The sequence below is a fragment of the Physeter macrocephalus genome, chromosome 6 (assembly GCF_002837175.3).
Source record: "Physeter macrocephalus isolate SW-GA chromosome 6, ASM283717v5, whole genome shotgun sequence".
NCBI lineage: Eukaryota > Metazoa > Chordata > Mammalia > Artiodactyla > Physeteridae > Physeter > Physeter macrocephalus.
Genome location: NC_041219.1, coordinates 40,527,933 through 40,552,377, shown reverse-complemented (window position 1 = coordinate 40,552,377; position 24,445 = coordinate 40,527,933). Strand labels below are relative to the sequence as shown.

General features: G+C 40.6%; 2 protein-coding genes across 2 annotated transcripts; both read left to right on the top strand.

Annotated features, from left to right (window-relative positions):
• Positions 1-1,325: 1,325 nt before the first annotated feature.
• Positions 1,326-4,938, top strand: LOC102980521 (hibernation-associated plasma protein HP-25-like). Its single transcript, XM_028490582.2, is given in 3 exon segments — positions 1,326-2,337; positions 2,339-2,381; positions 4,347-4,938. Coding segments are annotated over 3 exon segments (657 nt in total). The 5' UTR covers positions 1,326-2,181; the 3' UTR covers positions 4,805-4,938.
• A 7,632-nt stretch (positions 4,939-12,570) lies between these two features.
• LOC112065900 (HIG1 domain family member 1A, mitochondrial) lies at positions 12,571-13,860 on the top strand. Its single transcript, XM_024127363.2, has one exon. The coding sequence runs from the start codon at positions 12,622-12,624 to the stop codon at positions 12,901-12,903; it is 282 nt and encodes a 93-aa protein (XP_023983131.1). The 5' UTR covers positions 12,571-12,621; the 3' UTR covers positions 12,904-13,860.
• The last annotated feature ends 10,585 nt before the right edge of the window (positions 13,861-24,445 follow it).

Below are 24,445 nucleotides of genomic sequence, written 5' to 3'. Positions count from 1 at the left end.
ACTAGGCAACCTGTATTGAATGATTTTGTGTGTATGAGAACTTTCTGTTTGAGTGGCGAGTGGGTATATGTCTGTGGATGTTTATTTGGGGGCAGGGGGTGTGGGGTATACTTTAGACTCTGAACATACAAGGTGTTCCCCACTAATCTCCAGTCATGTGAGATCCCAGCCATAATTAAATGAAAGCACAACCACCTAAGAGTAAACAGAAGAATATTCCAGAACAAGTTCCATCCTGTAAAACAGTCTCAAAGGAGTCCAAATACTTCCATTTTTATGGACCTCAATTTCTTCTTCTCTCCAATGAGGAATGTAATATTGAAACTCTCCCAAACTCACAGAGGGGTCTAGAAAATTACAAAAATAAAATGAGGGCTATGCAAGTGCCTGAACACTTGGGATTTTCTCATAATCATCTTAAAATTATTTTAAGATGCCCCAAGGCTTTCATATGAGAAACCATCAATAATTTCTAGTCATAAAGATGCTCAAATATGTACAGTGTTTTCATTAGAACGTAGAGAGTAGGGGCCAGGGGCCAGGAGTTAATATATGGGGACTGTTTGATGTACCATGCATCATGGCAGGCACATTTATTACATCATACTCTTTCACTTCTAAGAAATTCTGTGACTTAAGTTGGAATTCATAGCACCACTGTATAGTTGAGGCTGAAAAAGAGTTTAGTTAATTTCTCCAAGGTTGCACAGTTGGGAAGTGTCACAGCTGGGATGTGTGAAACCTTGTCTGACTTTGAGAAACAAATTCTCGGGACTTCCCTGGTGGTCCAGTGGTTAAGAATCCGCCTTCCAATGCAGGGGACATGGGTTCCATCCCTGGTGGGGGAACTAAGGTCCCACATGCTGCGGGGCAACTAAGCATGCATGACACAACTAGGGAGACTGCATGCCGCAAACTACAGAGCCCATGCACTCTGGAGCCCACATGCCAGAGCTAGAGAGAAGCCCGTGCCCCGAAACGAAAGATCCTGCATGCCACAACTAAGACCTGATGCAGCCAAAAATAAAAATTAATAAAATAAATAAATATTTTTTTAAATTCTCAGATTTTTCTAATAACGATTTTATTGACTTACTTTCATACTTACTTACTTGACTTACCATTTTGTAAGTCATCAATGGGATCAGAAATTAGAGCCAATTTTATTACCAAGGATATGATTGGTGGCTTAGTTGTCTTCTTTTTTTTTTTTTTTTTTTTTTTTTTTTTTTGCGGTACGCAGGCCTCTCACTGTTGTGGCCTCTCCCGTCGCGGAGCACAGGCTCCGGACGCGCAGTCAGCGGCCATGGCTCACGGGGCCAGCCGCTCCGCGGCACGTGGGATCTTCCCGGACCGGGGCACGAACCCATGTCCCCCGCATCGGCAGGCGGACTCTCAACCACTGCGCCACCAGGGAAGCCCTTTAGTTGTCTTTTAAAGCAAGTATTAAGATGATACAAAAATTAAACTTGTAAGGTAACATTTAGGACCACTCTGCTACAATAGGTGATTTATCAGGACAGACAGTGCTTTCAGTCTCTGGGGGACAATTTCCTCTAGAATTTGTATGTATTGGTGACCTATTGTTTTAGATTTAAGTCCATGTCCAAGCTTTGCTTTGTTAATGGGAATAAAAGGATGTCAATCAAGGAAAACTTCTACAACCTAGATATATTCAAAGAAGAGCAAACGTCAGGACAATCTTATATTGGGAGTCAGTCTTGTGCCTTCACTGTGCTAGATACTTTATTATATTATCCCCAAACCCTATGCTACCCTCTTAGATAGGTGTAATTATCCCCCAATGTATAGGTGGGAAAACTGAGAGAAAAAGAAACTAGGCAATTTCTCTATAGACACAACGTTAATGCTTAAGTGAGTGGACTTCAGATACCAAATCATCACAACTAACACCAGGTATTGAATGTGACTGCCAGAGACTATTTCGAGGCCGCAGAGGCGTAAGTTGGAAGAGGCCACACTGGATTCCAATAGGAGAGATCAGCAGGTCCCTTTTGACTTTTCTGTGCCCCATCTGGGGAGGGTTCAATAACATGGAATAATGGCCTTGGAACGTTCCTAACCATCTCTGACCCTAGCCCCAGCATTGGTGTGCATGCCCACAGTAATGGATACTCCTTGGGATTGTGAGGGTTTGCATCCCTTTGACGGGGTGGGAACATGATCCTTCAAGAGCAGCAGCAGCATTTCCCAGTCTATGTGAACTTTTCCCGTTATTCTTCTGCCCTAGGTTTCTGGATTTGGGCCCTGTCCATAACATCAGCCCCAGCTGATCTCAAGACTGAAGGAAATGCTGAACCCTGTGAACCTCGGGGACCCCCCAGGACCCCCAAGCCCTCCAGGCCCTTTGGGAATAGCTGGTTAAAAGAAGGTGAGAGATTGTTTTCTTTTGCTTTTACTGTTCTTTCCTTTCTCTCTTTGATTGTGATGTTCACAGACCCAGTTCGACTCCTAAATGAGCCTGATAAGATTGCTGAAGCAAGACATTTCTTCTTTTCAATGCCTATGAGTTGTTTCTCAACTCTGATTATGCATCAGAATGTCAAAACTTCATCTTACAGTTACTGAATCAGAAACTTGGGAATAGATGCAAATTAGCCATATGTTTAGAAAGCTCTCAGGATATTTGATATACCACTGGAGTGGAGACCCAAAACTATAACTCTGGTTGCTATTCATACACAGCATGCCATGGGGCAAGGACAAAAACATATATTAGGTTCATTCAGTGTATGTATAAAGAAATGTGGGAGGATTCTTATGGGGAAAAGTATCTGTAGCACAAATTCATCCCCATCCTCTCACCACCTTGCTGAGGAGCAAACTGGGTTTGAGGCAGTTGGTTTGTACTTTGAAAAGATCTCCAAGAAACGGATTCCATCTGCATACTACTATTTACAGTAGGTTAAACCATTCAAAATTGCTGTTTCGTGGGGCATAATCAGGGAAGTACTGACACTGTAAACATTTCAATCTAATATACATAGAGAAATTGGCAATGGGACAGGTGACACATAGTCAACTATGCAACAAGAAGTGCTCCCTGAATGAAGAATTAATGTTTGGCTGGAGCTCAGTGGAATTCACACACCAATACTGCAGCTTTTGGCTAGAGACCCAGTGTTTTCCCACTAGTTAGCTCTTCCTCTAGAATTGGAAAAACATAGTAAGCTCTAAATTGAGATACGTTTTGATTCACATGGTAAGAAAGATCACTCAGCTACACACATGCACGTGCACACATGCACACACCCACAAACATGCACACACAATGTGAAAAATAACTCATTTGTAAAACATTTAGAGACAAATCTTTTTTGCTAGATTAGAGAAAATGGTTGAACCTGGTGAATTTAGAGAGCACACCACACAGAACATGCATGAATACTCAGTTTGTTCTTTAATTTTGAAGTTCAGTCATGTATTTGGGAGAGTAAGGTAACTTTGCATTCTAAAAAAGACATCAGTGGTGCTTATATGCTTGGTTATCAGTCAGGATAACTAGCCTGAGAAAATAGCTTGAATAGCACTTAAGTAGATGTACTCTTACAAATATCATTGTTATTTCTGTGCAGTGTGGCAGCACATATTTCACAATGAAGCAGTGATGATTCCCACAAAATCAGGGACAAGGTGGTATCATGAAAAGATACCAACAGGCTCGGGATTAGATCGCCATTCAGCTCTGAACACTCGCTCTGCCACTCGGATACCTGAGGACAACGATTTCCATCAGAATTGACCTGTGTACATCATTAACCTGAGCTCCACATCCAGGGATTCAGATTTAGAAGAAGCAGAGTGCAGCCAGGGCATCAGTGAGCCTTTTGAGCTCCACGGGTGACTGTAACGCTTATGTGGGTTTCAGTACAACTGATCTGTGCTCTTTTAGCTATAGCACAATATGATTTCTGGATTTTTCTGCATCAGTTCCTACAGAAAGTGGTCCTTAGTTATATGGTTTATAATAAAGAAAACATATGGTTCTGCCTTTGGGATAAGTTAAGAAAAACAATTCATGCACTTATGCATTCAGAAAACATACGCTGAATGCTAACTACAAGCTGGGCACTCTACTGAGGCACAGGCATAGTCAAGGACACAAGTGCTTAAGGAAGGGGTTACAATTCAGTGTGGTAAAAGCTACGACGACAAAAGTAAGCACTGGATGCTATTCCCACAGAATAGAGAAAGAAACTTTAAGAGAATCTTTAAGATCATAAGTAAAAAAGGTGGATGGGAGGGAGGGAGACAGAAGTACGCTGGTCATAAAATGCATGAGTTCAAAATTACCTCCTCCCTTTGTCTGTATATCTTGTGTAAAGGTCCTCAAGGTCATCCAGGAAAAATGGGACAAAGAGGGTCACCTGGAGCTATTGAGAGGTGCCCATTGCCACCAAAATCTGCCTTTTTCGTGAAGCTTAGTGAACCTCTCCCAAAGCCCTTCCAGCCCGTTGTTTTCAAGGAAGCCCTGTACAACCAGCAGGACCACTTTAATCTGACCACTGGAGTGTTCAGCTGCACCACCCCTGCTGTGTACAATTTTGCCTTTGACAATGAGCTGTTTCAGAGATCTGTGAAGATAGGACTCATGAAGAATGGCATCCAGGTCAGATGGAAGCAAGCCCAAGCCAAAGACAGTCACAAACATGCTTTGGGAACTGTCATTGTGCAGCTGGAGAAGGAGGACAAGGTCTGGCTGGAATCCAAGCTGAATGAAGCAGAATATGAAAAAGGAACGACTCCAATTATGTTCTTTGGGTATTTGCTTTACGGAAATTAAGATGGCTTGGTGTTAATAGCACTCCTTCCTTCTTCATGTAAGTCTAAATTAATGAGCATAATTTCCCCTCTCACACATTTCCTACAACATCATAGAATGAAGGGAAGTCCATAAAATTGAGTGCCCCAGTAAGAAAAGTGAATTTGACACCAATCAAAGGAACATAAAAACAATCCTTGCCAATGATAAGTAAGTGAGAAAGGCTTCTGAGAAGTCTATTTAAGTGAAGGATCAACTGAATTTACTCTTTGGCTCTTGGCTTTTGCCCTTTGTCCTTCCCTTTTCTTCTTCCTTGGTCTACAGGTATAATAGCAGGAGTTGCAGCAGCCATACTGTGATCATGAGAACTAAAGCTCAATGCTTTTTAAAAAGTAGAGCATATCCTAAATTAAAAGTGCACATAGGGCTTCCCTGGTGGCATAGTGGTTAAGAATCCCCCTGCCAATGCAGGGGACACGGGTTTGAGCCCTGGTCCAGGAAGATCCCACATGCCGTGGAGCAACTAAGCCCATGCGCCACAACTACTGAGCCTGCACTCTAGAGCCCACGAGCTACAACTACTGATCCCCCGTGCCACACTACTGAAGGCCGCGCGCCTAGAGCCTGTGCTCCACAACAAGAGAAGCCACCACGAGAAGCCCGTGCAACGCAAATGAAGAATAGCCCCCCCTCGCTGCAACTAGAGAAAGCCTGTGCACAGCAACGAAGATCCAATGCAGCCAAAAATAAATAAATTAATTGGTTTAAAAAAAAACTGCACATAAAACATCAGTACAGTGTAAACAGTAATAAAATGAATATCTGTGTATCTAACATTCAGGCCAATTTTAGTAGAAATTTTGTTATACACTAGAAGTATCTTATATCCCCCCATTTGCAAGGTGGGCATGAATATAGAGAAAAGTTGCTTCCTTAACAATTACCTTAAGCAGGTGACCCAGCCCTGGACTTCCTTCTTCTAGACATATTGTTATGTGAGACAAATAAACTTCTCATATAACTTCTCATTTAGTTATGCCATTGTAGTGAAATTTCTGCCATACAAAGTCAAATATAATCCTGACTAATTGTGGGCTTGCTTTCCCCTGGGGTTATTACTTTCTCCCTCCAACCCTTCCTTTTTCCTGCTTTGCCTCTGTTCAAAGTCAACAATGAACTAAGCAATGTTCTGTTACTGGGCATATAGGAATTTGCGGAACTCAGTTTCTACCCATGAAGGACTTAAACTAAGTAATATACAATACATAAATATAAACTTTCTCTCATGAGAGCTCTAGAGGAAAAAAATAATTATCCAACAATGATGAGATGAAGCTCAACAATGAGTTTCCACGGGTGGGAGCTGAATGCATGACCTCCCTCTTCTTTCCCATCTCATCTTTTTTCCATTACTCCACTTCCAACAAATACCAAGACCCTCAACCCCGACATGCCAACAGTCTCTTTCTCCCTCACCATGCTTGTCCAATGCAAACCTATTAATTTTACCTTCTAAGGTTCCTATAAAATCAATTTTTCATTTTTCCCATGTTTACAACTAATACCATCTTCTGCTAATACATCCTCCATTCGCATGGGCAACACATAGCCAGACCGTCTGCCAACTACTTCTCAACCTGGCAGTCACAGGAAGCTTTAAATATGCAGCTATAATTACCTTGACACTTGCCTTTACACCTTCAGCGGTTTTCCATTTTTCAAGTTTTTTGGCCACTTTTCCCTCCTCTTCTCCCCTTGGTGGTTGGACTTCAGCTACAAACATTTTACTTTCACACATTGCTGTATTCTCTCCTACTTCATGGTTTTGGATATGCTCTCCCACTCCCTGGAACACCCATACCCCACCACTCCCATCTCTACCACCTCCACCACCATCTATGACTTCTCAGAGGGCTCAGGGGATGCCTTTCTGTGCCAGAGATGATTGGGCTTGATTGGACAACCCTCTTTCTTACATTCTTAATGCACCATGCTCCTCTCCTATGTTATTACAATTTAATTTATATCTCCTAAAAAATTATTAATGTTACTATCCACCTCTAAATTACAACTTCCATGAGAGAAAGACTGCAACTTTTATTTCACCCTGCATTTAAATTCCATAGCCCAGTATTAGACATTAAGGGGCTCAATAACATTTTGAAAGAATGAAACAATTAGAATTTATCATATCCACTAGCACAAAATGACTATTGGCTATTATTATTGCCAATTTTATTGCTACAAATTGATCTCATACTCATACCCATCTAAACTTATAGGTTTCACTTACTTGACATGTTCAGGTCCTTTATTCTTTCATTTATTCGGTAAATAAAACTTACTGAATGAGATAGAAGACATTAATAGAAATAAAGTGACATTTATCAAATATTTTATATGCCAAACATGCCTCCTGGTACTGCCACAATTCACTTATATTATACGTAAGGTGGAGACTTGTCTTAGATGGCTTGGAACAGTCCCAGTTTATGTATACTGTGCTGATGCAATTTCATATTGTAGCATTGCAATTATGACTAGTGTTCCTTTTACACTTAAAATTGCCCCCTTTTATAAGAAAAGTCTATAATCTACACATTTATATTTATATATAAATAATATATATTATTGGAACCATAAAAAGGCAAGAAATATTTAAAGAGAAAAAAATCATTTTGCCATAAATTTTGAGCCCTTTATGAATACAGCAGGTAAGATAGGGGAGATCATATATTCTGTCTTCATATTTTCCAAATTTTTTTTCTAAGCACCAACACCACCCTCAATGATAGTTAACTTCCACAGGAACTTTAAAGTTGCAAAACCCTTCATGAACGTTTTCCTGTGCAACGTTCAGAGCAAGCTTTTGAACAGCTTTTTTTGCTTACTTTCGTATGATAAATTGTTATGTGTCCAGCGATTAGGATGTGGCTATCTTTCGGAGCCATTATTCAGCCTACCCATCCCTCATAGAGACCTTAATCAGTGAAAAAGAGGAAAGAGGGGGAAACCAGGAAGATATATTTCTTCTCATCTCTCTCTCCAATGGATGGTTCTGAGCTGCAGTAGTTTCAAGGCCCCTTTGTGCTCCTGTGGAATCTAACATGAGCTGTGATTACTGTAAAGCTTTGATGGGTATGGGAACGTACCATTATTTGCTCTCCTTCTTTTGCCTAACTTCCAATTTCACGCACAGTTGGTGCCCTGAGGTTGCACCCGCCAGTAAGTTATTCATACATAAAGGTTCTTCCTCAGCCTGGGTTTTCTGGGGATCTGGGATAGACGTTGCCATTAACAAGAGCACTTTTACACAATTCACATGCAGAGAGTTCTTCCATCTTCCCCGAGGAAAACAACGTGAGAATGGAAGCTCTTCTGGTAAGTGATTCCTCAAATGCCCTGTTTTGTCTCACTTGTTTGTTTTTCAAGGTTTTGAGTGAGATGCATTATTAACCAATTTGCTTTATTATCTGCAAGTCTAATCTCTCGCAAGACGATACATGCAAGTTAGAAGGCTTTGCTTCTGTACTAGGGCACATGTCTAGATATCCAATTCTGCTAATTAATGACCATTTATACTGATGATCAGGGATCTTTTATAATATCCCGATTGGGGCTATTTTCCATCTTTGTGTTGCCTAGCTTCCCAATGGTTCCAGGACAATAGTGTGTAAGAACAGAAAGACACCTTGAATATTGCACTCCACCCCGATAAACTAACAGATGGAGAGGGTGAGGCTTAAGAAGGAAGTGAGTTCCCACATTTAGATAGCCTCTTATAATCCCTTCCTGCATTCCCTTTATCCAAATAACTACTATCCTAAAATTTGCATTATATTTTTTTCTTTTATTTGTAAATAAAGTTACTAAGTACATATTTGTGTATTTTCATAGTGGACCCAGGCACTCATCTTGTATGCACTCATCTTTCTTGTGTATAATATACCTAAGAGTGAAATTACTGGGTCATAGGGTGGGCATATATTCAGCTGCAGTAGTAATTGCTAAATTAGTTTCCAAAGGGGTTATACTATTCTATACTGTTACCAGCAATGTATGAGAATTCAGATTGTTTCACATTGCCACCATCATTTGGCATTAATATTTTAAAACTTGGCTATTTTGGTAAGTGTGAAGTGATATATCATTGTCATTTTAATTTGCATTTATCTGAAGAGTAATTACTTGAGCACCTTTTACTATCCTTCCTGGCCATGTGGATACCCTCTTCTGAGAATGAGCTGTTTGTCCATTTTTAAATTGGGTTATCTTTTTCTCACTGATTTCAGGAAATCTTTATGTTTTACTATTACATGTTTTATCAGATACATATAAATTTTAAATTTCTTCTCTAATTCTCTGGATTAGCTATGTACTCTGTTAATGGTATATCTTGAACAGATCTTCATTTAAATGAAAGTCTAATTTATCTTCTTTTATAGTTAGTGGGTTTGTGTCCTACTTAAAACAGTTGCCTAATTCAAATTAGAAATAAATTCCTCTATGCTTTCTTTGATAAACTTTACTGTTTTAACGTTCTCACTCTGAGAAAGATATTTCATCCTTTTCTTTCAGAAATAGATATAAATGTTCTGATTTCTGGTAAGTTAATAACTCTTGCTAATTATCCAAGGTGTAACGATCCTGAAGTGGGTCTTATTACACCTTCCTCATTATTACCCACCATAATCCCCTCTCTCCCCTATCTTCTGACCCCTCACACTCTTCCCCTCTACATTCAGGAAATTTGTTGTTCTTCAGGTTTATTTAGTGACGGGAATGATGTGGAACTTTAAAAGAGTTGAGTATGAGAAAGAACTGGAGATTAAATATTTGAAGATAAATTTTATATTAAAATTGCATTCTGTGGTTCACTGTGCTTGGATAAGTTCTTCTCTCCCTTCTTCTGATAATTGAACAGGATACGTTGCCTAGATGGTCCAAGAAGGTAGTTCAGGCACCATATTTAGTGATTTCCTTGGCCCTGAGTCTTTGGCCTCTTCAGAATTCACTAGAGATTCAGTTATTGTCCCATTGAATGTACTCCCAGCTGACTACCCATGCTCAGGAACAGAAAGGATTTTTTTTTTTTCTGAATCCTGTGTGGCTCTTTGTCTTCAGATCTCGCTGGGGGTTGGATATATAAGCAGCCAGAAAAGTGCGTTGGTAGGGAGGAGTGGGTTAAGAAAAGCTGGATCCTCCATCGCTTGTTCCGTCCGCCCACATCTCACTTTGTTCCTGGCACATTTCACGTGCACCAGCAACTGAATGATGAGAAAAATCTATCTTCTCTCAAGTGGAACAAATCCCTCTATTGTCCCTAGAGGGTGCTCAGAATCCACCAATCTACCCTCAAGCAGCTTCCGGACCTAAAGTGAAGAACACTGGAGAGCCAGAGAGAGAAAGAATGCAAAGCAGGAGCAGAGAGAGCTACAAAAGGACAGAGCAAAATCCTCCTCTCCTTGGGGAAAGAATCAGTGACCAATGATTCTCTGACTTGCTGGGCCCCCATATTTCAATTAGCATTTGGCCTTCACCCAACAGGTATCTTTGGAGACAGAACTGATCCATGTATTCCTTAATGCCAGACTCCAAAGGGATCGCAATATATATATGCATATGGAATAAATATAACTACCGTTACATGTACATCCATTTTGTGTGTTACTTTGTTCACGATGCTTTACCCACACACTATAACTTATCCTCGCAGCGACACAATAGGATACATTTTATTCCATTCGTTTTGTAGATGTGGAAGTTGAGTTGTAGAGAAGACAAAAAGCTTGGCCAAAACGAACACAGCCTATTGGTATTGTAACAAATTTCAAATCCATGTTTTCTCTAATACACCATCCAGATCTTTCCTCAGGCTCTCAGGAAGTCCAAAATTGACTTAAGGAGCAATGATTTTCACACATAATGCAAAATAGCAATGTGTGATACAAACTGTTAAATGCCGTGTATAGAAGTTTATAAAATAGAATTTCAGGGCTAAACCTGACCTCAGAGGCCATTCAGTCCAAAGCACAAATCAATGAGTCAATCTTCATCATACGTTGAAGGGTCCTCTCCAGCTTCTACCTGAATGCCTCAAAGAGAAGGAATCCCCTACTTTGCAAATACATCCTTCCACTGATAAACTACCATCAGAAAGATTTTCCTTGTGTGAACCCAAGTCTGTTCCAGCTGTATCCTAAAGGCATCTTTTGTGTCCACACAGTACAAGACCACTATTCATTTTATATAACAACATCTCACATATTGCATGTCCATTAATCTGGCCCTATTCCTAGGATTTTTCATCTCCAGGTTTTAAAGAAAATCCAAGTTCCTCCTCTATTACCTTATGTGTTGCAGGTTTGAGGTTTACCCATAATTCTAGTTGTCTTATTCTGGACACATTCATAAAGATGGGCCCTAGAATGAGCAAATATCTATTCATCACACACCAAAAAAACCTCACATATGTCCCATCTACTGCAACTCTTTCCCAGACATCTCTTACAATGAGTTAATTATACACTTCTCAGAACCACTCCTCTTTCTAAAGATATAATGGCATGTAACATTTCTGGGTTGTGATTTTATGTTCATATCTTTAACAAGAATTTGAAGGCAGGAACTATATTCATCTTTACAACCTCACAGAGTATGTGGTACATATTGGATGCTCAAACAAATGTTTCAGTTCTCTTCAGAGATTTTGTTCACTGATGTGTACCCAACACCTAACCAGAGCCTGGCTCTAGTTCTCAAAAAATATTTGCTCAGTGAATGCATGCATAACTCAACGCAGTGTTCCAGAAAAAACATTAAATCATGCATTATTTTAAACAGTATCTGCTGAGCACATACTACGTGCCTGGCATTATTCTATCCAAAAATATTCTATAAATGTAATCCAAAGTGTCATTTTATGATTTTGACAACTCAGTATGTTCCAACAGTCTAACGTTGTTTACCATAAAGGCAAGACCTTAGTCTTTTTTCAGAGCCTGCTATTAAGCCATCCCTCCCACTAACCCTCACTATAGCGTTTGAAGGTTTAGAGGCAATGTTTTAGATTTATTTCTAGCACAATTCAACTTGCTCTTTTCTTCCCTTCATGCCAGGCTATTGATAGTTTTCTGAATCCTGATTCTATTATGGAATCCATTTGTTCTTCCTCTCAGCCTTGGTGCATCCTCAGATTTGATTAGAGGACCATAAATGCTCTCATATGAAACATTGATAAAAATGTGGAACTGGACAAGACCAAAGCCAGAACTCCTCAACAGAGACCTTTGTTCCAGGTTGTCATTAATCCATTAGTCAGCAATCTCAGGACACAGCCATTCAGATTTGATACCACTCAGCAGTAATGCCATCAATATTTGGTCATTTGTTCACAAAGGCATAATGAGATTTTGGAAAATGCCACACTAAAATCCACATGCCCATGTCTCTAGTCATCTTCCCAATAATTCATGTATAAACAAACCAACAAAGAAGGTGAGTATGGCTTGTTCTTAGTAAACCTCTGATCCTTCTTTGTAACCACTGTTTTATCGTCCAAGTCTTCATGTGCCATCTTCTTGGCATTCTTATCTAGAAACTCTCCCAGAATTTCCACCAAGCTCACCAACTATAGTTCATGACTTCCATTTTCCTCCTCTGTTTGAAAATGGAAACATTCTCCCATATCCCCAGGAATTGTCTCCATACCTCCAAGATCCCTAAAGCTATTCAAACAAATTAAGCTCCCGGTGAACTCTTACATGTTAAAAAATAATAGGGAGAAACCGGTAGGAGCCTGCGACGGCGTGCAGTTGTCTGAAGATTCTTCAATCACTATGTCAAGTGACACAGATGTTTCTCTTTCTTCATACGATGAAGATCAGGGATCTAAACTTATCCGAAAAGCTAGAGAGGCACCATTTGTCCCCATTGGAATGGCAGGTTTTGCAGCAATCGTTGCATATGGATTATATAAATTGAAGAGTAGGGGCAATACTAAAATGTCCGTTCACCTGATCCACATGCGCGTGGCAGCCCAAGGCTTTGTTGTAGGAGCAATGACTCTTGGTATGGGCTATTCCATGTATCAAGAATTCTGGGCAAAACCTAAACCTTAGAAGAGGAGATGCTGTCTTGGTCTTGGTGGTGCTTGCTTTAGTTAGACATCTCATATTGAGGTTATATGTTTATGTTGAAAATAAATTCTGTGGGTCGGACAATAACATGGTAATTTGAATACTGGCTTCCTTTCTTGCAGGCTTGATTTGCCTAGTGACTAGTTCACTAGCTAGGTCATTCAGGGGAGTCAGATTAGCACAAATGCATGTCACTTTTAAATGCACCTGATAGTGGTACAATGTCCACCTTCTTAAACTCTTCTGATAAAATTAGTTGTAAAGAGGACAACATGCCAAACCTGAAAATGCTCCCAGTTGCTGCAGAATATCATATGCTTTTGATGTAATGTAGGAATCCTATTTATCCCAGTTAATTCAACTCTTTCTGACTGCCTTGTGGACTGAGTACTGTTTTTAAGGTCTGGTTGGCTCTTGAAGAACACTTTGAGAACAGTGCACGGAATACAACATTATAAACCTCCCAGCAACTATGTGTGTGTTTTTAAACCAAACCTAAAGAGCTGGTAACAGCTGCTTTGAAGTAGTATCTGTTTCAGAATCATAGTTGTAAGCATGAGAATAACTTAACTGCAGATCCCCGTTTAGCTGTTTTGTAATTGCAGAATTATAGTTTGCTGCTGTTATATTAGAATAATTTTTAAATGGCATTTTGAAATAGAAGTGTGTATTTTAAGTGCTAATGCAAAGGTAAATGAAAAATACTTTTTAAATGTGTGCAGTCTGTTTATTTTCTCTGAAAGAATCTTAAATGTTAAACTAAATAAATTGCCTATAATGGAAGTGATTTATGAGCAAGCTGGTTTGGTCAGACATTATACAAACTTTGGTATACTACAGAATGCTTTGTTGTACTTGTGAAATTCTCTTGTCTAACCTGAATTTACATTCCATGGTGATAACATGGTAAATGTAGTGTTATTAAAGTAAGTGAACACACACACACACACACAAAAAAAAAAATAATAGGGGTAACCTGAGAAAATTACGTACAATATGTATGACCAAGGGTGCTGTATGTGTCCTTTGTCCAACATCTCTTACTCCAAAGATCTGCACCAGACCATCTGTTGGCAACTCACTGCCATTTGTCCCTTCTATATGCTTCTCTGTGTCATAGAGGCCAAGAAACTGAATGCAAACCTTATCTCCCAGAGTGCCTGACAACTAGTTTGCTAATGTGAGGAGTTTTCACAAGATTTGGAAGATAGGGATACACAGGCAGATAGATAGGCAGGTTGATAGGTAGATGATAGTCACTGCTCCTTTAGAAACAGAAAGAAGGTATGTGGGTTTGAACTCATGACCCTGGGATGAAGAGTTCCATGTTCTACTGACTGAGATACGTAATCTGAGGTACTGTTACTACCCCCATTTTAAGGAAGAGGCACTGAGGCACATGGTTATGTGATTTTCCCAAAGACATAAATTAGTAAGATGGAGAATCAGGTTTTGAATCAGAGTACAGGTCGTGTCTGAGTGCACACTATGTTATTATCCCCACTAAACAACTGGGAGAAAAAAAAAAAAAGGCGTAGGGAAGTTAAGTAACTCTCCCAAACTAGCAAGTCATAGAAATAGTTGTGTGACTCCGGGCAAGTCACTTATCCTCTTTGGCCTCAAATTCATCAGCGGTAAAATGGTTAAATAATACTACCTACACAATAAGTGTGGGGTGATAATTAAATGGCATAAATTCATATAAAGCTCAATGCCAAGTTCCTGCCACAAAGTTAGTGCTCAAAATAGTCCCTCTCAACAGTCTGAGAGGTTTAGAATGAGCACACATTCCTTTAAAACCCACAAAACAATAAAAACATTCCCATTTTGAAATGAATCTTCACATGCCATTTGTCTGAGCCATGCGACTTGAATGTATTTAACAGAGCAAGACACTCTCTCACCATCTTTCCTTCTCTCTTGGATTTTTATTTTTTTATTTCCTCCAACCAACTTCAGCTTCCATGCTCCTGACTCAATGATTAATTTTCCTGGCAGGGAGGGTGGAGGCGAGGAACACTCAGGTTACAGCTTATACATCTTTCGTCGGCTTCTCGTACCAAACTAAAAACAAAGTAGCCATTTCACCAACCTGGAGGTTTTTTAAGCTTTCTTTCCCAACTCTCTTCAAAGGGGTTTCAGCCCGCTCACCCCACCTGCCACCTTTGGGACACATTCTCTTTCTGTTTTAACTCTCAGGAGAGCTCACAAAGCAGGCACACTGACCTCTTTAGACAACAGCCCTCCTCCCCTCTCTACTTCCTTCCTCACCAGGACCCTTTGTACCTTTTAACCAGGATTTCATTTTTGAAAAGGGCTTTTTCTGGTACCCGCTGCCCATGTGTTTGTTTCGTTTGTAACCCCAGCATTCCCTGAGAGCATCCCGCACTGTTTCCAGGACCCCTGCTACCACCACCAGCGACAATAACAATCGCTTCCATCCTGCCAGCACTCAGTGTGTGGCAGTCACCATGCTCCGTACTCTGCATGCATGATCTCATTTAATCCCCTAGCAACTCTGGGATGAGGATTCTGTTATTATCCTCCATAAACAACTGAAGAAAAGCTGAGGCTTAGTGAGGTTACCCAAAGCCACAGAATGAGCACGTGGCACAATTGTCCACTTTTCTCTATACCCACCTCCATCTCCCCATCAAGGATGCCACTCTATCCCCTGGACTGGGTCACCAGCCTCCCAACTGGGCTGCTTGCCTCTGGCCTTGACTCTCTGCAATCTTTTCTTTACCCGGGCAAAATGAAGTTATAACAACATAAGTCATGGTACTTCTTTGCTTAAACCCTTCAGTGACACCTCATTTCTTTTATGATCATGTGCTAAGTCCTTATAGGGTTTTGAACTATCTGGATTTGCCTGAAGTTTCCAGCCTTAAGTTACTTCCCCTCAATCCCTTCCCCGTAGTTTATTGGCAGTCCAGCTCTATCTGACTTCATTTGTCCCTGGGCCTTGCACTGTTTGTTCCCTTAGCCTGAAAACTGTTCCTTGTCTTCCACTTAATTCCCTGGGAGAAAATGAAGGTATCTCTCTTGCTTCACTGCCTCACACTTCCTTCAAAAGCATATGAATTCCCAGGTAATTTAATACATTTATAAGGTTTCTATTGCATCATTTAATTCCTTTCCAACCCTCCACAGATGAGCAAGCTGACCTCAAGCAACCTGCTCAAAATCCGAGTTCTAGCAAGAGAACAAGTTGGGTTATGAACACGTCTGTCTGACTTCAGACACTGTGATCTTTCCTCTGAGCTTTGTTGCTATGATGTTGTTTGAGGTTAAAAACAACAGCAGGTAAACGTGGCTTGGGGGTTGGGATTGTGTATGAGGCTGAAATTAATCCAATGAATGGGGAGAAAAGGAATCTTAGCCTATGCCCTTGTGGGTAGGAAGGTCAGTCACTGGGCTCCAGCTAGAGAGTGGTTTTCTCTGTTTTTTGAATCAGAGTAATTTCTTTGCCTACCTTTGTGTGGCTATAATCACAGGAACTGTTTTATTAATGCCCTTGGCAAAGCCCAGCAAGATGATCTGTGCTTAGCAACGAAGAGGTAGCTGAAGTCAGGTCTACAGAGCCGGAGGCTCAGCAGGGCACTTGCAGGGGAACAGAAAGGAAATCTGCTAAGGAGACAGGGATCCCAAGAAACCAGGTTTTCAGAAATGGGCTCTAAAGAGTTCTCAGCAACTCTCCCTTACCCCTTCTCCACCCAGCACTCACCTACTCACTTGAAAACTCACTAGGGTAGGGTTGGTTCTTCGTGTCTGACAAAAGTCTTTGAGTTCCTGCTCTGCTGTGTCACTTTCTCCATGTCCTTTCACCTACCCAGCTTCAGTTTCACCATTTGTAAAATATAATAAAAGTACTACCTACTGCACAGGGTTGTTTGTGATTTTATTGAAACCATTGTATGTAACAGGGACTCATACAGTGCCTGACGCATAGAGAGATTTTTTAATAGTTATCTTTGTAGTCACTGCCCTATACTTAGAAAAATGAAATTAAGAAAAATGCACGAGACTCCTGCGTAGAACGGCTCCCCTCTTGCCTGCAGCTTTTGGCCTAAACACCCACCCGATTGCCTGAAAGACCAAACCTGATCTGAGTTCAGCCTCCTCTCCTTCCTGAGCATCAATCAGCTCCCTGTCACTGAATTCCCTGCTATTTGCCAGGCACTGAGAAAAACAGAGATCAAAGCATCTGCTCCTTGCCTACAGCCCAGCAGACGGACAACTCTGTCCTTCTCATCCACTAAGGCTGTTTCATCAATTAAGCTCCGTGATAACAGTATCTAAGATCTACAAGCTTTCCAAGGGCCTAGGGAAATCTTTGAGATCTCAAATACAAAATCGTTGGTCCTGAAATATGAAAGCAGTAAAATTAAATTAATAGGTGTTTCATTTAGTGTGTCTACAAAATGCATCATATCAACTTTTATAACTTGTTTACAACTTATAATTTTTACAATTTATCATGTGTAAATTCCATTTATCATGGGATGTAGGGGGCATTTTAACATGTCTGAGTGAGGAACCAAAATGAGAAAGCCTAAAGCTAATGAGGGCCTTAAAGCAGCCTGTACTAGCACCACACAACAGACAAATTCCATCTGCTTCCTGATAGATCTTCACTCAGAGTTTTCCTTTTCCCAAAATGACTCCTCCCCTCTGTGCAGCTGGTGCTGACTGGCAACTAGGCAGGGCCCTCTACCTCCTCAGAGGCTGTCCTCTCTGTGGTTTCAACATCCCTCTATCACTCTCTGTCTCTATGGTACAGCCTTACTACCCCTGATTGTTAGGGTCTCCCTTTGTCAAAGAGAGAGAGCTTCTACGTCCCTAAGACCTCACTGTGAAGCAGGGAGGCGAACAAATCCACATAAAAGCACAGTGTTAAGCCAGCTTTCCAAGGTACGGCAGATTTCCTCTGGCTTTCTCTGCCTTGAGAATTACATGAATTTGTAGGACCTCTTATTAAAGTTCTAGGACCTCTCTTAGCTGGACCCAGGCCCTCAGAAGCTGTCATGATTAGGGCATTTCTATGTAAGGTCCTCTGTTGTGGGGGGAAATCAGGGAAGTTTGATAATAGCTACAACCAGCTCCTCCTAATTAATAATCCGGTTGCAAAGGGAACTGGTGTCTAGTGTGTGATAAAAGGCTCGATGCCTTGCCCCTGTCTTTGGCCTGATCCTGTTCAGCTTTTTTTAAAAACATGCCAAACATACATGGTACAGCTTTACCTTTATACAAGCCTTCTTTTTTTAGCAGAGCTTTTTTGTTTATCTCTGCCTCACATGGAATTTTCCCCTTTGTTGTTTTTATTATCTAAGCAAAGCATATTTATTATGAAAGAATTAGAACAACAGATAAACAATGACTCAAACCACCATCCCTTTGGCATTGTGACTGAGGATCAAATCTGCCACTACAGCAGAATGCCAAAAGCCTCCTGCCAGATGGTAAACAACTTGAGCAGAAGAGCCACGTCTGCAGCCAGGCACTGTAGGAAAGCGTGGATTGGGGAGTCGCCCCGATTTGGACTTGGACTTGGACCCCAGCTCCCTGCCTTGCTGGCTGTGCAGAAATCCTTACTCAGACTGATAGGAACAATAAGGACATCCATTGGTCTCTATCTGAATCACAATTAGGATGAGTACCTACTGAGCACCGACTGTGGTTACAAATGACAAATGTGCAATTTAGATAAGCTTAGATGGAAAAAGAGAAGAATCTATAGGACCACATAATCTGATTGGTGGTTATATAGTATTTGCTTTATGAGAATTTTAATAGTAGATAATATATTATATAGATTTTCTTCCGTCTTCTGTATGCATATGTTCTATTCATCTTCTGTATGTGTGATATCTTAATTTTTACTTATTTTATTTTTAAATCTTCAAAACAAAAGCCTGAAGGCAAAAAATCTTATTAAGGAGAAAATCATAAAACTAAATGAAGCCTCATGGTACTTGAGAATATTAAAATATGTAACTAAATTTTAACATTTCCTTTAAATGTGGTTTAAAATGCAATGTCATAAATATTTTTTAAATGGTTGAAAGACATTTTGGAAATGCTGACTACGGTAAATATATGAGATGATGAGCACAATAGAAATAGAATTTCCACTTTAGGAATTATTCAGTATCTTACTCTCGGTATTAGAACTGGTTTCTCAGTTGAGTGGCCCCCATCACTGTGTGTGAATTATTTGTCTTTCAATTATGGGGAGACTCCAGGATGGTAACCAATCCTGAATTATTCTTGCTGTCTGGAGAAAACTGTGTGGATGTTTAAATGTTAAATCATTGGAAGAAAATGAATTTTGAACCTCTCTGGTCATTTCATACTGACCTCTTTCTCAGTAAAACTTTAAAAAAAAATTTTACTGGAGTATAGCTGATTTACAATGTTGTGTTAGTTTCAGGTGTACAGCAAAGCGATTCAGTTATACATATACATATATTCATTCTTTTTTAGATTCTTTTCTCATACTGGTTATCACAGAATATTGAGTAGGGTTCCTGGTGCTATAGTAGGTCCTTGTTGGTCATCTGTCTTATATATAGTAGTTCGTGTATGTTCATCCCAAGCTCCTGATTTATCCCTCCCCGCCCCCCATTTCCCCTTTGGTAACCGTAAGTTTGTTTTCTATATCTGTCTGTTTCTGTTTTGTAAATAATTTCATTTGTATCATTTTCTAAAAATTAGATTCCACATATAAGTGATATCATATGATATTTGTCTTTCTCTGTCTGACTTAATTCACTTAGTATGATAATCTCCAGGTCCATTCATGTTGCTGCAAATGGCATTATTTCATTCTTTTTAGTGGCTGAGTAATACTCCATTGTATATATGTACCACATCTTCTTTATCCATTCACCTGTTGATGGACATTTAGGTTGCTTCCATGTCCTGGCTATTGTAAATAGTGCTGCAATGAACATTGGGCTGCTTGTATCTTTTGACTGAGGTGGGGAAAATCTAGTAACAGAACTGAATTCCCACTGAAGCCCACTTGGAATGTTGTGGTCTATTCCTCATTCTGAGCTATTAATACTTGCGTGTATCATTCAATCAGGGATTAGCAAAAGAGTCTGTGCTGCTGGTCATCTTCTTGTTGTCCACATCTTCTTTTCACACCCTCATGTGGTAGACAATGAGTCCTTGAAGGGACCTTGTCTCTTTCTCCTCTGTATCCCCAGCTGTTTCCCAGATGCCTGGCACAGTGGTGGTGCCAGAGCAGTGGGTGCCAATGGAGCCTGTCTCAGTCGAACAAAGGCTGCTGAGGGCCATCTCAGAATTTCATTCTCCATCTTTAACATCCCACACCTGCCAGCTGGGACCTGAGAATGAGCTTGGAGACCTGGCACTTGGGGAGTTGCTCAGATAAACTGAAAGAATGCCAAAGCCAGAGGAAAACTTGAAAATCATCTGGGCTTACATGTTTATTTTGCAACTGAGAAAAAGGAGACCCACAGTGGTGGAGGGTGTTACCTGACCTGACATACCTGGTAAGCAGTTAAGCTGGGACTAAACCTCATGTCACCTGGCTTCCGGCCCAAGCACCTCTTCCTTTGTCATCAGGCTTCCCCTGCTCAGAGGGGTGTGTGCCTCTCCTTTTACACTGGCACAGAAAGTTTCCAGGCTATGAAGCACCATGCCATCTCCAGGAAGAGGAGCCTACTGCCAACCTATCTTAGGGGAACTCATTTTTCAGGCTTACAGCTCTTGGCATAAACAACTCAGACTCAAGGGGGATGTTTCTTACAAGGAGCAGCCATGCAGCGATTGCTCCACTCTAAGAGCTGACTCACCCCTGCCTCAGCCTCTGGGTTTATTTTAGCCCCATGTTTCTGGAGGAGGAAATGAGAACATAATCAAGGATCCTGTGGGAAGAGGCTGGGGCCCTGGAATTCTCACTGGGGGACTCAGGCAGCACCTCACAGCTCCAGCTGCTTTAGAAACTCACAGCCAAGGGCTCCTACTGAATTAGGGCTGCCAGCCTGGCCTGGTTATGGTGTGCCCTGCTTTAAGAAAATCCACCATCTGGAAATGAGAATTAGGTAAAAGGATTAAATTTTGAGGTTGATTATTGACCTAGCAAAGAGTTTCTTCCCTTTCTTCAATAAATGTGGAATAGTTGAACAAGTAAGGCTGTTGGATTCCCAGCTTCCATTATTGAGCTATAAAACCTTGGGTTTGGGATTAACCCTGCTGAGATTGGGAAGTTAGGGGGTGGGCAGGGGAAGAGTTTTGGGCTGGGTCTTGAAAGACAAGTGAGAAAAGGCAAAGGGCATTACAGACAGAGGAAGCGGCATGTGTAAATTCCTGGAGGTGTGAAAGTGCAGGGAAATGGCTGAAGAAAAGGAAGGGGGAAGCCCGGCAGGGTACTCAGCAGCCTCCTTACTCTTCCTGCAAGACATCTTCACATTTTGCATATTCCTGCCCACACACTTTTCCTTAGATCAATCCTCTTACCTGAAGGCTTTCCCTTTTCTCTCCAGCTACCCAACTCTACCATCCATCACCAGCACGTAGTCCATTTCCCACTGTCCCAGGCCACAGGTCCCTCGAGTGGCCTCTGTCAGCACTTTCCATCAGTGCTCCTTTCAGCCTTTAGCCTTTGCACTGTGTGACCAGTAATCTTTTTATCTAGAACCGCAACAAAAATGATCCATCTATGAGCTTTCATATCTTATCTGTCCTCCCTTTCCCTCTGTGTTAGTTTTCTATTTTAGTTGCAGGTAACCATTTACTGCAAACTTAGAGGTTTAAGACAGCATCCACTTACTAGCTCACAATTCTCTACGTCAGATGTCCAGCGACAGCATGGCTGGGGTCGCTTCTCAAGGTCTCACAAGACTGACATCAGGTGTCAGCCAGGCTTTGCTCCTTTTTGGGATGTTTTGGGGAAAGAATCCACTTCCAAGCTCATTGAAGTTGTTGGTCAAAATCAGTTCCTGTAGTTGTGGGACTGAGGTCCCCGTTTCCTTATCAAAGCCTTCTCTTAGCTCTTAGAGGTCACCTACATTCCTTGCCACGTGGCCCCCATAGATGGTTCACAACATCTTGCTTCTTACAGGTCAGCAGGACCACACCTCTCTCGCTTCTTCCTAGTGACCAACAAGAGAAAACCCTCTGCTTTGGTCTGTTTTAGTTTGTTTGCTTTGCCATGTGGTTTATTTTTTTAAAAAATAATGCACATTATAAATATAAACAAATGCATATTATATATTTATATAGATTACAATTTGAAAATTGTAAATTATATATACATTAATTTTAATAGCTATTCAATGATTTGTTTCTAAAAAAGTTAAAGCAATTCCTAACACCATCAGCAACGTTTGAGAGGATGTTTCTCCCCACATGCAAACTAACAATTAAAGATGAGGGTTTTAACTGAGTTATTTGTAGTGAGGTGGATGGACCTAGAGTCTGTCATACAGAGTGAAGTGAGTCAGAAAGAGAAAAGCAAATACCGTATGCTACTACCAAACATAAAATAGATAGCTAGTGGGAAGCAGCTGCATAGCACAGGGAGATCAGCTTGGTGCTTTGTGACCACCTAGAGGGGTGGGATAGGGAGGGTGGGAGGGAGGGAGATGCAAGAGGGAAGAGATATGGGGATGTATGTATATGTATAGCTGATTCACTTTGTTATACAGCAGAAACTAACACAACATTGTAAAGCAATTATACACCAATAAAGATATTATAAAAAAAAAAAGAAGGCCTATCCTATTTTCCCCCTATTTCATTGGTTAAAATTTGTTATTATTGATAATTGTTAAATTTTATTCATCTTCAAAACTTGTTGATGTACTGGTGACAAACTTCTGGCCATCAAAAAAAAAAAAAGATGAGGGTTTAAAAATTTTTTCGTCTGTTTGGAGAAAAGTGACTGTATTATTATTATTTTAATATGCATTTCCATATTTCTGTGAAATTTATTATTTTCACATGTTTCTTGGTTATTTGCACTTATTTAAATTGCCTATTCATATCTTTTACTCATTTTCCTTTTGGGTTATTTATCTTTTTTGTCTACTTTTTAGAGTTCATTTTTTATTATATATATTAATCACTGAAGTATCATTATGTGACCATATTTTTTTCAACTTATCTTTGGTTTTATTGCCATGAGATTTTAATTTTAAAGGCTCACATATATTTACATGTTTTTAATAACTTCTGGGTTTCCAATCTTGGTTAAGATCTTTCCTGCCTGAGATTGTACTCATAGTCTCTTAGATTGTACTATAAGACAATGATTATTACCAAACTTATGTGTATAATATGCCTAGAAGGTTTCTTTTAATGATTTAAGAGCAGGATCCAATTTTGCTCTTGCATTTGGATAGCTAGTAGTGTCAGCATCATGTATTAAATTACTCAGCCTTTTTCATTTGGTAAAATCACAACTTTAGTCAAATATTAAATTGCCATATATACTAGGACCTACTTTTGGATGCTACATTCTATTCCCCGACTAATAAATAAATCTGTCCATAGCTATGCCCATGTCATATTTGTGAAAACCCTCCGCTTTTAAAGTGCTCACTTGATTAGGTCAAGCTCCCCTGGAATGATCTCCCTTTGTTAAAGTCAGTATGCATGTAACAAAACCTGATCACAGGAGTAAAATCCAGCATGCTAACAGTCCCAGGCGTTATCCAGGGCATGTACCCCAAGAGGCGGGGATCCTATGGGACATCTTAGAATTCTGTCTACCACACCCTCCAAGCTTCTCTCTATGAAGGAAGAATTTTTGCTTTCAGGGTCAGTTTCTGAACTCTCTTTTGTAATCTGAGGACTGGACAGATTCCACCCCAAAGTGGTGAGAGCTAGAATTACACTTCCTCTCCCAGCAGGTGGCAAGATGTGGAGCAGGCCAGGAGCATGAGCTTTCTGGAAGGCAGTGGGGCCTGTGAACATCAAGACTGGAGGAAGAGGAAGCCATAGGAAACAGTTTATGCATTAAGGGATGGGCAGATGAGAGAGGCAAGGTTTGGGCCTACTGCACGAGTGGGAAATTGGGAGAAGAGGCAGGAAAGAATCACAAGGTTTATTTCAGGTAAAGATTTGATAGGAAGATGAGAATGAGACAGGGAATTGAAGGAATAGGGAAAACAGATTTTAAGAAGCACTGCTTTGAGCTGTAAGTTGCATCCTCTGGAACACTCTTTAAGAGAAGCCAGTACGGGACTTCCCTGGTGGCGCAGTGGTTAAGAATCTGCCTGCCAATGCAGGGGACATGGGTTCAATCCCTGGTCTGGGAAGATCCCACATACCACAGAGCAACTAAGTCCACGTGCCACAACTACTGAAGCCCGTGTGCCTAGAGCCTGTGCTCTGCAACAAGAGAAGCCACTGCAATGAGAAGCCCGTGCACCACAACAAACCTGCTCGCCACAACTAGAGAAAGCCCACGCGCAGCAACAAAGACCCAGTGCAGCCAAAAATAAATAAATAAAAAAGAGAAGCCAGTAAAAACATAAATTTGCTGTTA

Excerpts from the sequence above, each read along its gene's own strand:
- LOC112065900 (XM_024127363.2), top strand. The coding sequence starts at position 12,622 with ATGTCAAGTGACACAGATGTTTCTCTTTCTTCATACGATGAAGATCAG.